This window comes from Acomys minous (assembly GCF_964271855.1).
Source record: "Acomys minous genome assembly, chromosome: 7".
Taxonomy (NCBI): domain Eukaryota; kingdom Metazoa; phylum Chordata; class Mammalia; order Rodentia; family Muridae; genus Acomys; species Acomys minous.
This window is the reverse complement of record NC_140488.1, coordinates 96,241,994-96,256,147: the sequence shown is the minus strand read 5'-3', so window position 1 is coordinate 96,256,147 and position 14,154 is coordinate 96,241,994. Positions and strand designations below refer to the sequence as shown.

At 41.8% G+C, this 14,154-nt stretch overlaps 1 protein-coding gene across 2 annotated transcripts in view; it reads right to left on the bottom strand.

Moving 5' to 3' along the window:
- Window positions 1–14,154, bottom strand: part of PIR (pirin) — a 92,819-nt gene that overhangs the window by 39,953 nt on the left and 38,712 nt on the right. For both annotated transcript variants that reach the window (XM_084790451.1, XM_084790452.1), the window contains one exon: window positions 13,529–13,735. In XM_084790451.1, coding sequence (XP_084646577.1) covers window positions 13,529–13,735 — 207 coding nt within the window. The remainder of the gene's footprint in view (window positions 1–13,528; window positions 13,736–14,154) is intronic.

Genomic DNA, 14,154 nt, shown 5'->3' with positions numbered 1-14,154 from the left:
GAGGATGATGTTTGGATCCCTGTGTGGTCATTTTTGCAGTCTATGTCTTAGCTCCTTCTAAACTCGGAAGAGGAAGAAAACAAGTATCCTCTTTTGGTCTCTTCAGCCCTCTATTTGACACCTACCAAATTCCAGGACCTCTTCAATGTACTTCCCTTACCTGGCTGACAGAATCTGTCAGCTAAAACCAATGCAAATTTCTAGTGACGCTCACCAGAAACTCTTGCTCAAACCCTCTCTTAGACTGATAAATACCAGATGTCCTCAAATCAGTATCTCAGCCAATTTTTGCTAGTCCAAGACATTTGAAGGCTCCCATGATAGAAAGTGATTTTGGCAAGTAATGATTTCTGACAGGCAGATGAACCACTGCCAGGAAGGGAGGCTAATTGGGAGGAGAAGGCATCCAGAAAAGCATAATTGGCAGAAAGCTCATTGGTGAGTATGGAGGAAGACAGTCCATAAGGACCCCCAAAGTACTAGAGATGTAGCAAGAACAAAAAGCATGCATAGCATAAAACAGGACGTAATGGTAGATACTAGCAATCCAAACATGCAGAAATGGTGGTGGTAGGATCAGGAGCTTGAAGACTTTCTTGGTTACATAGGAAGTTCAAGTTCAGTACAGAAGTCCTTGCCTCAAAAAGAAGAAAAGATAGGGAAAGGTAGAGGAGAGGGGAAGGGAAGAAGAGAACAGAACATAAAAGAATAATCTGGCTGGAATTCCTCAGTCAACAATTCTGATAGGCTCCTATCTGTAAGCATAGTAGAGTGTGTTAATAGTGTCAGGGCTTGTCTCTCTCCCATTGTCTTGTTTTGGACCAGGCATTGGTTGGACATTCCCTCAGTCTCTGCTGTATCCGGTCTATCTTTATCCCTGCACATCTTGTAGGCAGGGTGAGTTTTGAGTTGAAGTTTTTGTGAGTGGGTTGGTGTTCCCCTCCCTCTGCTAGGAGACTTGCCTAGTTAGAGGGTGGTTTTTTTTTCAGTCTCTATGGCTCCTGCTACTGGGAGGAGTCTCTGCTAGAGTCCCCCTCATGTTCTCCCAGGAGCCTACCCTGACTTAAGTCTGCATCTTGTCCCAGAAATGCTCCTGCCCACAGCTTCTCTTTTCTCTGCAGGCCTTCTGTCCTCCTCCTTCTTCCCCTAGCCCTGTTACCCCAGCAGTGATGTGTAGGGAGTGTATTAAAAAGTGTGGGGAAGAAGAAAAGGACTTGGAGGAGACAGGCATTCCACAAGACCAACAGAACCAACTAACCAGGCCCCAGAGGGGCTTGCTGAGACTGGAGCATCATCCAAGGACCATGCATGGACTGGACCTAGGCCCCCTACACAGATGTAGCCAATGGGCATCTGAGGCTTCATGTGGGTCCTTTAGTAAGGAGAGCAGGGGCTGTCTATGACATGGACTTTGTTGCCTACTTTTTGAACATTTCTCCCTGGCAGGACTGCCTTGACGGCCCACAGGGGAAGACAGCTTACTCAGTCCTGATGTAACTTGATGAGATAGACTGAATTGGAAGTGAGGCTCCCCTTTTCTGAGGAATAGGGAAGGAGTATGGGGTAAGAGGGAGGGACAGTGGGACTGGGAGATGAGGAGGGATGGGGCTACGACCATGATGCTAATTAATTAATTAATTTTGAAAGAGCCTGGTACCAAAGAAGTGGAAAGGCACAGAAATTATTGGCTATCTTTCTTCCTCCTTTTTACCACCCAAGTGGATCACTTATGTATAATTAGTGAATCATGGAAGGAGATCAGGATGATGAAGCCAACATTTACGTCAGAGACTCAAGATGAGAAGAAAACTAACCAGACGCAGGTGTTTGAAGGTTTTAGTGGACTTTAGATTGGCTTCTTTCAAAGAGAGACCCTTGCGATCTCTTGCTATCTATAGTTGATCCAAGGCGTGGGGCGGGGAACCTTATGATATCACAGTTTCCTTTCATAATGTTAATCCTGACTGTCTATGTGGAAAGAGAACAAGGGGGCTTTTAACATTTCAAGAGAAAGGCAAATGATCATTGTTCTCTTTCCCAATGATCCTGGACACACTAGACATTAATGAACTTAAGCTGCACTCCATGTGGAACAGCTGTAGTCTCAACATGAAAGACTCGCTTTTACAAGAGAACAAACTGCCAGGTAATTTTACATGAAAAAGATAATAATTCGACCAATTTTCATTCTTAAGACAAATGTGTATTCTAAACATCAGTATAACACTGTCTCTCACCATGGCAACAGAAGCACCCTTAACTGTGTTGTCCCCCACTCTTCTTGGGAGTGCATGCATGTGTGTGCATGTGTGTCTTCATGTGTGTGTGTGCTTCCAGCTTTGGGACAGTGTTGATGTCTAAACATGCACGTAGGGGCCAGAGGTCAACACTGGGTGCTTTTCCTTAACTGCTTCCCACCCATCTTTGTGAGACAGATGTCTCACTGACTCAGCTAGCCTGCCTGACCAGCCAATCCCATGGATCCCCCTGCCTCCACCTTCTCAGTGCTGAGACTACAAGTCCATTTCTTTTGAAGGTTCATTTTTTAGCACGGGGGAAGGTGCTGTGCAATACCCCTGGAATTGGACTTACAAGTGGTGTGAGCTTCTCAATATGCGACTCTTACCTGCTGAGCCACCTCTCCAGCCCCATGCCCAGTTTGTTTGCTTGTTTGTTTGTTCTGATCCTCATACTTGCCATCTCCGCAGCCCCTCTCGCGCTGGTCTGCCAGGTCAGTTCTCTCTTTTTAGACTGAGACCTGCGTTTCTTGACCCTTATATTGGACTGAGCCTTCTAGTCTGCCTTCCCACGAATCCACCACATTCACTAGTCTGCAGTACACCCATCTCAACAGCTGGTGTGCTTGGCCCTTCCAGTGTGCCTTTACAGCTCTTAACTTTTGTCACTTTTTCCCCTCTCCCCATACCTTCACAAGTCTTATACAAGTGGCTCACAGTACACGTTAACTGAACTCAGGGACATCCTTTTCATTTACCATGGATGATTTTGGAAGACCTTCCAAGAATGACAAGTGTGTTCTTTTTCCTCAAGTCATTTTTCTAAGCTAAGAGAATGGCCCTGAATTTGCAGGAGATACTGAAAAGGATTCCCTGTAATTTTATGATCACAACATGCCCCCTTTAAAAAATATACAGTAGCACCTTCAGTGCTTTATGGCATATTTGAGTTGGAATTTTAAAACATTTGAATTTATTCCCTATCCATAGCAGTAAATTATTTTGAAGATTAATTGAGGTATAAATAGCATATCATTAAAGTCTAATGCTTCAAACAAACAGCATTATATCTGACACTGAATTTGACTCATCACAGTTTAAGTTTATCAAACAATTAAGAATGCACTCTGGTCAAAATGAAGTGATGTATTTATAGCTTTATAGAGTGTCATGCACCTCAGCTTTTTAATGCATCATGCAGGAGCCTGAAGGCGACTTTTCAAAACTGTAGTTGAGAAATATTTAATATGTTCCTGAGTAAAGACTCATCACACTTAAAAAGAATACAAGCCTTGACAGCCATATAAGTGAGTGCAATGATGTGCTAACATGCCCACTCACCTTTATGGAAGGTAATATCTTGGTTCTTTATAGCTTTTGTTATGCATTTAGCCTACATTTCTCTGCAAATTTACAATCCTCACCAGGGAGGCCAAGGATACAGGAATGGTGCAGAATGTAACTTCTGGCTTAAAGTGTACCTATCTATTGTTCTGATGTTGGCAGGACAGGGCCTGTCAACCCCGATGGAATGCACTTCCTAGGTGATTAGGTCAGCAGGGACATCTTGAAGAAATAAGAACATCTGGTACCCTTAGTGTTCACCAACAATGGTATTTCTGGGGTGAGTGGGCTGCCCTGGGCAAGAGTAACCTTTTGTACAGCTGATTTGAGCAGATCTTGACCATTGTTTATTTGAACATTCCTAACTCCAAATGAAGTGCCAACTATGGCTGCCTACCATAGGTCAAGTTCTTTGAAGTTGGTGGGTGCATTTCTTTGGTATCCTCTTATTTACTAAAAATACTAGCAGCCTAATTTTGCCTATTCTCAACACCAAATCAAAGCCAAGTGTTCCCTCTTCTGTGGAATGAGGCTAAGTACCAGTTGGGACCAAATGGCCTATTAGAGGCAGCTCTTGTAGAATGAATAGCTTCACGGCATCAGAAATGAGATAGGACTACACAGAGCATGATGAGGGACACACCCACCTGAACCTCAAATCCAGCTATTCAAATAAACTCTCAGTGTGATGTATATTGTATTGGTAAAGTGTCATGTACTATTTGAGGTTACTGAGAAACTGGCTCTCCTCTCCCACAACTTCAGATCCAAGCATGTTGTGTCAAGTGTCCTCCAGCCCTGCACCCTCTTGAGTGAAGCCTGCCCAATGGTTCTGTCTGTGATGGGGAGAGGGGAAAACAGCAAGCAGGTAAAGGTATTAAAAATCACTGTGTCCTTGAGAAGAGCCAGGAGTTGATCTCCAACAGAGGTTACTATTGCTTATTTTATGATATAAAAGTATCTATAGTGGTGGGGGGGAGTCAAAATTCAACCATGGGAGACTCATCCTTGGAAAGAAAATTCAATTTGGAACTTAGTCAGGTTCTAGTGGATTTAGAGAGCATGCAATTGGATGATGTTAGCTCTGTTGCCATCGTTCTTCTACTGAAAAGCTTCACCTGAGCAGACACTGCACTGCCTGAGACTCTATGGAGAACACCACCTGGCTGACTCAACCGGGCTTTCCACAGTCAACTTCTGCTGGATGTTTGGACTGCCCAATCAATCAAGCTGATGATGTTTTTCTATCTGTCTAGTTACTTGCTATTTTTCTTTAGCTTGCAATATACTTAATAAACTCACTCATTCAAAACCAAAAGTATAGCCACCATATATCATTCTCCCAACCATATAGAACACTGGGAGAGAAAGATAAAGAACCAGATATACAATTAATGTCAGCCTTAGGAACAATGCAGTCATAGCCGAACTTACTTTTAATTTCCTTCCATTCCAATATTCCAAATCATCTCCTTTCTTTTTTTTTCACAATTCCACCAATACCTGGTTGTCTATGTAGCTCTTATTACCTTCACAAGCAGCTGTCCATTTTGCTCTCTTAGTGCTATTTTTTATTGCTTGTGTGTTTGCACACAGGTGCACACATGTGGGGGGATTCACAAGCAAATGTGTGCTTCTGGAAGTCAGAGGTCAGCCTCAGGGGTTGTTTCTCTTCAGATGTCATCTGCCTTGTTTCTAAAGACAGACTCTCTCACTGAGACTCAAGGTTTCCCAAATAGACTAGGCTGGCTGGCTGGCCTGTGGGAACCAGGGATCAGCTTGCCTCCCGCTCCCTTGTTCTGGGACTACAGGAACGCAGCACGATAGTCAGCATTCCTATGTGGGCTTTGGGGATTTAATTTAGGTCCTCATGCTTGCACTGCATTTTACCTACTTGACCTAGTGAGTTAGCTCCCAAGCCTGTGTCTAAGCCTTTTGTACAAACCATTGTAAGACAGAACCCCTGTCCTTTCTGCTTTCTTTTCTCTCTCCCTCTATCCACATAAGCAGAATTACTCTTTCTCTGGCTAATCACAGAACTTTTATATATGGCTTTTGTATTGTTTTCTCATGTCATATTATATTTCTGATGTTGCTGGCTTCTTTCTGCACCCTAAACTGTGAGGGGTTTTTTGTTGTTGTTGTTTGGTTGGTTTGGTTTTTGTTTTGTTTTGTTTTGTTTTTTGAGGCTAGTGGTTGTGCCTCATTCACATCATACCTCTAACGTATGCAAACAATGTATACAAAGCAAGTAGCTAATGGCTGAAGGAAGAGAGATCCTAGAGAAATGGGAGATGTAACTGAACTATCCAAACTTTCCTGATTTGTGAGGATAGGCCAGCTGTGTGGCTCTGGAGAGAAGTCAAGATGCATGTAGTCTATGGCAGCTGGGAAGCTTGCACCAAAGGGTTTTCTGGGTTTGCTTTTGATGAGCAGTAGGAAGCAGAAGAAAATATTTCGCTTCTAAACTCCATTTTCTATAGAACATTTCAACATTTTTCTCCCTGGTAACATGTTTTCCCACTTCCTCTGTATCAACAATACCAGGAAACTCTCTGCCCCATTATAATAATACTTTTCACCTCTTGCCCCACCTACCCATAACAATGCACTTCTTTACATTTTCAGAAGAGAAATTTAACAAGAATCAATACAGTAATTGTGATCTTTTAAAAGACCGCATTTTAAAGTAATGATCATGCATACCATCTAAGTATGTTAGCCTCTAAAATGAAAATCATTGTAAATAAAAGCTAATAAAAATGGAATTAGCAAAAAAGAGACAAAATTTGCATCACTAAAAGTCATGGGGAACTAGTAATATTGTGGAATGCTCCAGAATAAGGCTCTGGGTTCAAGTTTCACTGCAGTGAGGAGGGATTGGATTAATTCATTCATTTATTCATGAGTCAAGCCAGGCCAGGTGTGATCACTCATGATTACTGAATGAAAAGTTCAAGCTTGGCCTATATAATGTGACAACAAAACAAAACAAAAACCAACCAAACAAACAAACAAACAAAACAACAAAACCAGAAAACACCAGTGCTAGAAAGATGGCTCAACAGTTAAAAGCAAGCACGGCTCTGGCAGAGAACCTAAGTTCAGTTCCCAGCACCCAGGCCAGGCAGCTTACAACTTCTCATAACTCCAGCTCCAAAGGATTCAGTACCCTCTGCTGTCCTCCGTGCCCCCTCCACATGACACACATGCATACATATAACTAAAAATGAAGAAATCTTTAAAATAGCAGTCTTGGGTTACTAAAAGGATTAAATCATAATAGGTTTCCAGAAACTGCTCAAAGGTGGACATTTGCTTTTTAAATCTCTGTTTGATGCTTACTTTGACATTGAATAGCATACTATTTTCTCAGCTTGTTTCCATTTTTTCTTATACTGAAAGTCTTCATTCATTCGACATTAACAATTGGACTAATTTGTCTTATTTCATATTTACAATTTTTTTGAAGTATAACATGAACACAAACAACAACAGTACACAGTGAAATTGCAAATTTTGAAATTTAAAATTCCTTTTCTCTTCAAACTATAAGCGCAATTAAAATTTATAGGCAGGGAAATGATATTTAAAAGCCCTTTAAAAGTTTATGTTCGCCTCTCTTTTGTTATCCTGCTGATATCTTCATACCAATTTTAGGCCCTTCCTTTGTTTCTGTGCATCCCCCTCCTCCACGCCCCTTTTCAGTTTAACTTGGCATTCTAAATATGTAAACACTTCCATCTCTCAAAATAAACAAACAAACAATCCCTCCCCAAAAGAGAACAGTCTAAAGTTTATCTGCCTACTTGCATCCCAAAGGGAATATTTGTTAAATATCCACAGATCTGTAGTCATAGATTTGCTGCACTGTAACAGGGCTCTGGTCATAAACCAGAGTGGCCTCTGGGAGGGAGGAATCCTTCCTGAGCAAGCTTTCTTTTGCTCGCTTTCTAGGCCAGCTGGAGCTTTTTCTCTCAGGCTCCTTTAGTCAGAGACCCACTGACCCAGCTAAATCCTGCCATGAAGAGAATATTTGTCATGCTAGCTCCATGAACTTGCTGAAATAATTGAAAAGCAAAACAAATGCACACACAAACAAAACAACAACAAAAAGTCATATATAATGCTACCCATCTTCAACGGGTGATAGTTTTTAAAATGCTTCTTGGTAAACTCATTCTTTTGAGCTTGGCAAAGAAAGAGCAGTGCCCAGGGAGAAACAACACAGCCCACATTGCTAAGGGGACAGAGGGAAGCTCAGATAGGTAAGGCAAATGGAAGAGCTTTTGGACAAAGGCACAGAATCGAATCCAAAAGGTAAAATTTACTTTTAAATCAGAACACAGATAGAATGCAAAATGATTGGAGCAAATTATGTTAGATGTATATAGAAAATCCCTTTGGTAACTAGATTTTTTAATGGAGTCATCCAGCTCATTCAAAAGAAGACTCTTTATGTTGTATCTATAGGGCACATGAACATTGTCTACTAGCTTAGAAAGGGCATGAAAGTAGCATACACAGGACTATATAGGACTTCCATATAGGACTTACTCTTTGCCAGCACACACATTGAGGGTGTATCATCAACTTATTCCTCCTAATGACTCTCTAAGGTAGGTAGTTACCATGGTCATCTCCATTTTACAGATTAGAAAACTGAGGTTCAGCCAGCTCTCCAACATGCTTCATTAGTGGAGCTAGCCTTGAACCCTGGCCATCTGGCTCCAGAGTGTCTTTCTCTGACCTCCTCAAGGTTTGTTTTTGACATAATGGAATGTAGAGCAGCAGGAGTGGAATAGAAGCACGGAGGGGGAGTGACATTGTGTTCCAAAAAGAGCTGGCAATAAATATAGCAGATTGGCTGACTGATAAGGATGGAATGGGGTTTGGAAAATTGCATACTCTCATGAAGCAAACATGCCATTGTGTCCTTTCAAAAGTGACAGAAACTATTCAAACTATCCCATTTTTCTTCTTCTCTCCCATTTCAACATTTACTTCAGACTGTGTTGTCCTGGCTGAATCTTGCTCAGAATCGGCTATGGCATTTCAAGGGCTGAATATATGCTTAGACCTGGGGAAAGGGGACACAGTTACCTTTTAGGCATATTAGAAAGATGGCTTTGCTAATTATAAAGTTTATGGCATCTTACTTAGGCACTCTTTGCATTTTTTGTAGGTATATATATTCAAGTCCAGAATGATTAAATAGGATCTGCTAGAAGTCACTGGATTGACCATTTCACATTATCTGCATTAGCCCAACGGACTTCTTAAGAATGAGCATATTCCCCAGGCCTGGATGCCATCCATGCCCATTACACAAACTACAGAGCGGTTCCTGCTCTAAAGCATAGAGCCACCCAGAAGCCTGTTAGAACAGTGCAATCTCAGACCTCACTGCCAAGCAGTCCATAGGAACAGTAAAGTCAAGTGCATTGCAGTCAGTGGTCACCAAATTTTCTAGATAGTTTGGCTGTAGAAAGGGAAGTTGTTGGTGAGCCTATAGATCAGTATCTTGAAAGGTATCGTATATTCTCAGCACCACTTCGTAATCTAACTTAAAATTATCTTTTCCGCATTTTAATTTTTATGTGTGTGTGCATGTGGACATGTGCATGTGAGTGCAGTTTTTCTCAGAGACCAGAAAAAAGCATCAGATTCCATGGAGCTGGAGATACAGGCCATTGTGAACCACGTGGTATGGGTACTAGGAATCAAACACAGATCCTCTGTAAGGTAAGGTTCATATTCTTAACCACTGAGCCATAGCTCCAGCCCCCAAATAATCTTCTTGATGCTAAACTCTCTTTGGTATGTCTTTATGGTAGCTCTAGACCGTTGAAGACTGAATTATTCCTTGGTGAGAGGATATGAAGTGTTGTGATGTGCAAAACAGTGTCCCTTAGCAAACCCTCAAAGAAATGGCCAACAGCTCTCATTTCTGCAGTGAGTCTCACTAGTGTCTTTACTTCAAAGCAGATTAGTTACCTTTCCTAAACTGCAAGCAAAACAACACAAAACAAAAACAAACAAAAAAAACCTCTTTAGCATTGGTAGCACATGTAAATCTTCACCCACCCAATTTCCACCCAAGTAGAAAAAAATCAAAATAATAATATCAACAGCTACCACTTATGCAGTATTTATGAAACTGAGTCTGGAAGAAATCAAGTCATATCCTTAGGACCACACAGCCCATACATCCAGTGCAAGGTGAGGTGCCTCACCTAGTCTGTCTCCAGAGTCCATACAGGTAACCAATGAAAGTGAAAATCAATGCTGCTCAAGGTGCCAACAGGACTTTATTAAAATGCTTCCAAAATAAAGAATGATTATTTACTTTGGAGAGTATAATATATTTCAGAAATTTTATTCAACAAAACAAAATAGGCAAGGCTAGCAGCCACCAAGACATTATCTCACACAGTTAAAGCATTACTTCTGGTCTCTAAGTCTCGGTTGCAGTTGCAACATTGCAACTTGCATGTGCTTTAAAATGCCCTTCTGTCTATAACTGGAACTCAATACTTCCTTAAGTTTTCTCGAAATGGGACACCATTGCAAATGCTAAGAATTTATGATATTGATGGCTTTATTTATTAACTCATTAGTTTGTTTTCTCTTTTTTTTTTTTTTTTGCTGCAGGCAGACAAATTGTTTTGGGATGTTGGGTTAGATAGGATCTTGCTGTGTACTGCAGCCTGCTCCCAAACTCATGATCTTCCTGCTTCAGCCTACCAGATGCTAGGATTACAATTGTGTGTCGTCATACCTATATTCTTAATAGAATCTCCTAGACAATCCTAATACACTCAACCAGACAAGGTCTTGTCTTTAGTTGAAGTGGAGAGGGAGCCTCCTATGTCCACCTCAGTGTCCCCTGAATGTATGTCCCTAGAACTTTACAGTCCTGAAAACAGGTAATAGAAAAAAGTACATAGTGAAATAGGTTGGCAGTTTCACTTGTGTACTTGTCTGGTACAACTTAGTGATGTTCTCTGACCATTTATCAGAAGATCTTACAAGATCTTAACTCTCCTCTTCAGAACAAAGGCGAGGAAACTTCAAACCAGCCAAAAGGGGAAGGCTCCATGCTTGGTAAACAGAAACAAATCAATCACAGAAATTCAAAGAAAAGCCACTGTCAACCGCAATACAGGGTGGTGAACAGCAGTCTCATAGGCTTAACTATGAACAAACATTTTATTTCCTTCTATTATTTCTGTGTGCACTAGAAATACAAATGTATGTTGCAAATCCAGAGCTGTAGGTTCAGTTTTCTTAACCAATATATTTTATTACGAACTTATTAACCAAGCGTATGTAACTTATAACCCGGCTAACTGAAACAATAGGAAAAGAAGATTAAAGAATAACAAAACCATAAAAATATCAGTTCCAAGGAACGATTCTCCTGGTGTTGCCAGCAGGATTTCTTCTGCTGGAACCTGGAGTAACCGGAACCCAGCATCTCAGCAGGAACCCAGAGCCCCAAGCCTTCCCTCGAGCAGTTCTCTCTAGGAGTGTCTCAAAGTGGACCAATGAACAGCCAAAACTATCCCAAGTCTCCAAAGGCCCCGCCTCCAGTTTTGGGCTCACTTATATATCTCCTCCCAGAGTCTGTTCATGGGATCTTTTCAGCTGGCAACAATCAAGCTCCGCACGAGGTAGTTTGTCTTCTAGTGGATTAATCTCACCTGTTCTCACAAGACCGTTCCCCATCCTACACTTGGGCTCATAACAAAAACAGGTTTCTCTCTCCTTCACAGAACTGTGGTTACAATACAGGGTAAACAAGCAAACAAACAAACAGTGGGTCCCAGGCAACAATCCAAGCCTACCTAGTAATTATGCAATGTGTCACTGAATGATTATTTAGAAGCCACTGACAAGCTATTATTCTTACATGCATATAAAATAATCAAAATTTACCAAATCTCTTAGGCAGCTGTAACTATCAACTTGACACAGCTTGGAGTCATTCAACAAGGGAAGCTCAGCTGAGGAATTACTCAGATCACATTAGTCTGTAGGCATACATTTGGGGGATTGTCTTGATTGTCAATTGATGAAGGTGTATTCAGCCTACTGTAGGCGGCACCATTCCCTGGAAAGCTGTATAAAGAAGCTACCTAAGCATGAGCCTGAAGAAGTCATCAAACAATGCTCCTCCATAGTTCTTGCATTAAGTTTCTGCTTGATGCCCTTCCCTGATTTTCATCTCTGATGAACTGTGACCTAAAAACTCAACTAAACCCTTTCTTTCTCTCAAGGTGCTTTTGGTCAGTGTGTTGTTATCGCAGCAACAGAGAGGAAAGTGGAACACCAAGTTACTAGTTAAAATGGTCTTCAGCTAGTTGCTCACTGGAAGAATAACAAAGTGGTTTGCCATATTCTGATGGTATCATTGCCCAATGCCATATCTCCAGGCCCCTTAACAGATTCTCTCGACTACTTTTACCCTACAATGAAGAGTCAAGGGCCAAATGAATAAGCATTAGGTGTGCAAGCATGAAAACTTTGCTATCTTGTCTGGTGGGTCAGACCAATGCTACAACATACTGATCCTGATGGGTCTACAAAGGAGTCTGGTTAAAGCTACTCTCTTGTGGTCTTTGCCTGAGACAGTGAGCTTGCTTAGTTCCCTTCCTATTTTGTCCAGGTTCCCTAGGAACACTTCCTTTAAAAATCAGGAGCACAGGAATCTGCATCTCGGGATCAGCCTCTAGGCACTACCACCTACTAGGTTCTGTGACCAAGCTCCCCATTACCACATATTGTCTGCTCTATGGATCCTTTGCCTCCCAAGAAAATTGCACTGTTGGGCAGTTACTACAATACTTGTCATACCGCCTCCCTAAATTGATGTTATTTCATTAAAAAGTGAGACTCTAACCCAAACAGTATCAAGTTTCAGTTAAGAAAATATACAAAGCATGTCCCCATGTAAGTTGAATGAACAGCTAATTTTCATTTATTCTTTAGGATTTAATTTTTTTATTTATGTGTGTTTGCATGTGTGTGAGTACTCATGGAGGTCAGAAGTGGGGGTCAGAACATCTGGGGGCTACAGTTATATGTGGATGTATACCAATGTGAGTGTTTGGAATCAAATCCAGGTCTTCTTCAAGAGCAATAAGTGGTCTTAACTGCTGAGCCACCTCTCCATCCCCAACAGTCTTAAAGCCTGGTAATTTTCATTGCTAACACAGTGGGACTTAAATTATTTGCATGAATCTTTATGGGATGAAATTGGTCCTGTTGTTTGTTTATGTCTTAAAAGCAGTGGCTTTGCAACAAGGAGTTAGGATTCAAAGTACTCATTTTGACTAAAAAATGATAAGAATTAGGGTAAATCTGCACATGTATTAAGACACACCTATAGTAAACTGCTTTTTAAAAAATTATTTATTCATTTTACATTCCAATTATAGGCCCCTCCCTCCCTCCCTCCCAGTTCTACCCTCCTTCCATCTTGCCCCTCCCACTCCCCAATCCTCAGAAAAGGGGAGCACCCTCCCACCCACCCCAGCCTATCAAGTCTGAGCACATCCTCTTCCCCTGTAGCCCAAGTAAGGGGAAATGATCTAAAAGCAGGCAACAGAGTCCATGTCAGAGACAGTCCCCTGCTCCCCTTACTCTAGGGGACCCACGTGAAACCTGAGCTGCCCATCAGCTACATCTGTGTAGGGGCCCTAGTTCCACTCTATGTATGAACTGCTTTTTAATCAAACTCTTAAAGTGTTCCAACTCTATGAGTATGCATATAACGAAAAATTTTTGAGTCCATTTAGGTCACACTTATCCTGATATCTATGAAGCAAGTCCATCTACTGGGACATAAACTATGATAAACTCAGGGACGACAATGAAGACAGATCCACCCTGATGTCACCATAAACTTCACGTTTCAGGGACACACAACCAGTATGACTTACCTTTATCCCCAAGGCTTCTCCTGAAATGACAGCGACTGTCACACCATCCTTGGTGGGTTTCGGGATCTCCTCACTTTTCAGTTCTTGGTACTGAGGCTCCACCATCTTTTCAGAACGTCTCAGATTCACCCACAGTTGTAAGCCATGGGCTGGCTCCTCTGAACAGGGCATCTCAGCATGCAGAATGCCCCGGCCTGCAGTCATCCACTGAAAACACCAAACCAACAAGAAGCCAAATGTAACTAACACAGACCTTAACAAGTCTGCACATGCAACGACTGCAACACCATGGCAAAGTGACAACTCAACAGGTGCTGCAGTCAGAGTGCCTGGACAGCTCGAGAAATAACAAATGTCTAGGGCAGAGTTCCTGGGGACTCTTTCAAGTTTCCAAAGCCTCCCTCATTTTGCATGAAAGTATTAAAAGTGGAATTCCTGCAAGTGAAAGAATCCTTCCTGTGATACTCCTGTGTTTCAGACTGAGCCACGAGGATAAGGATTTGCAGCCAGATAGATAGTACTGGGGGTAGGGATGATTTGACTTAAGAAAGGCGAATGGCAGTACCGGGAGAGGGAGATGGCAGTCAGCAATGCCGTTGCATTATCTGCATAGCTAACCCATCAGG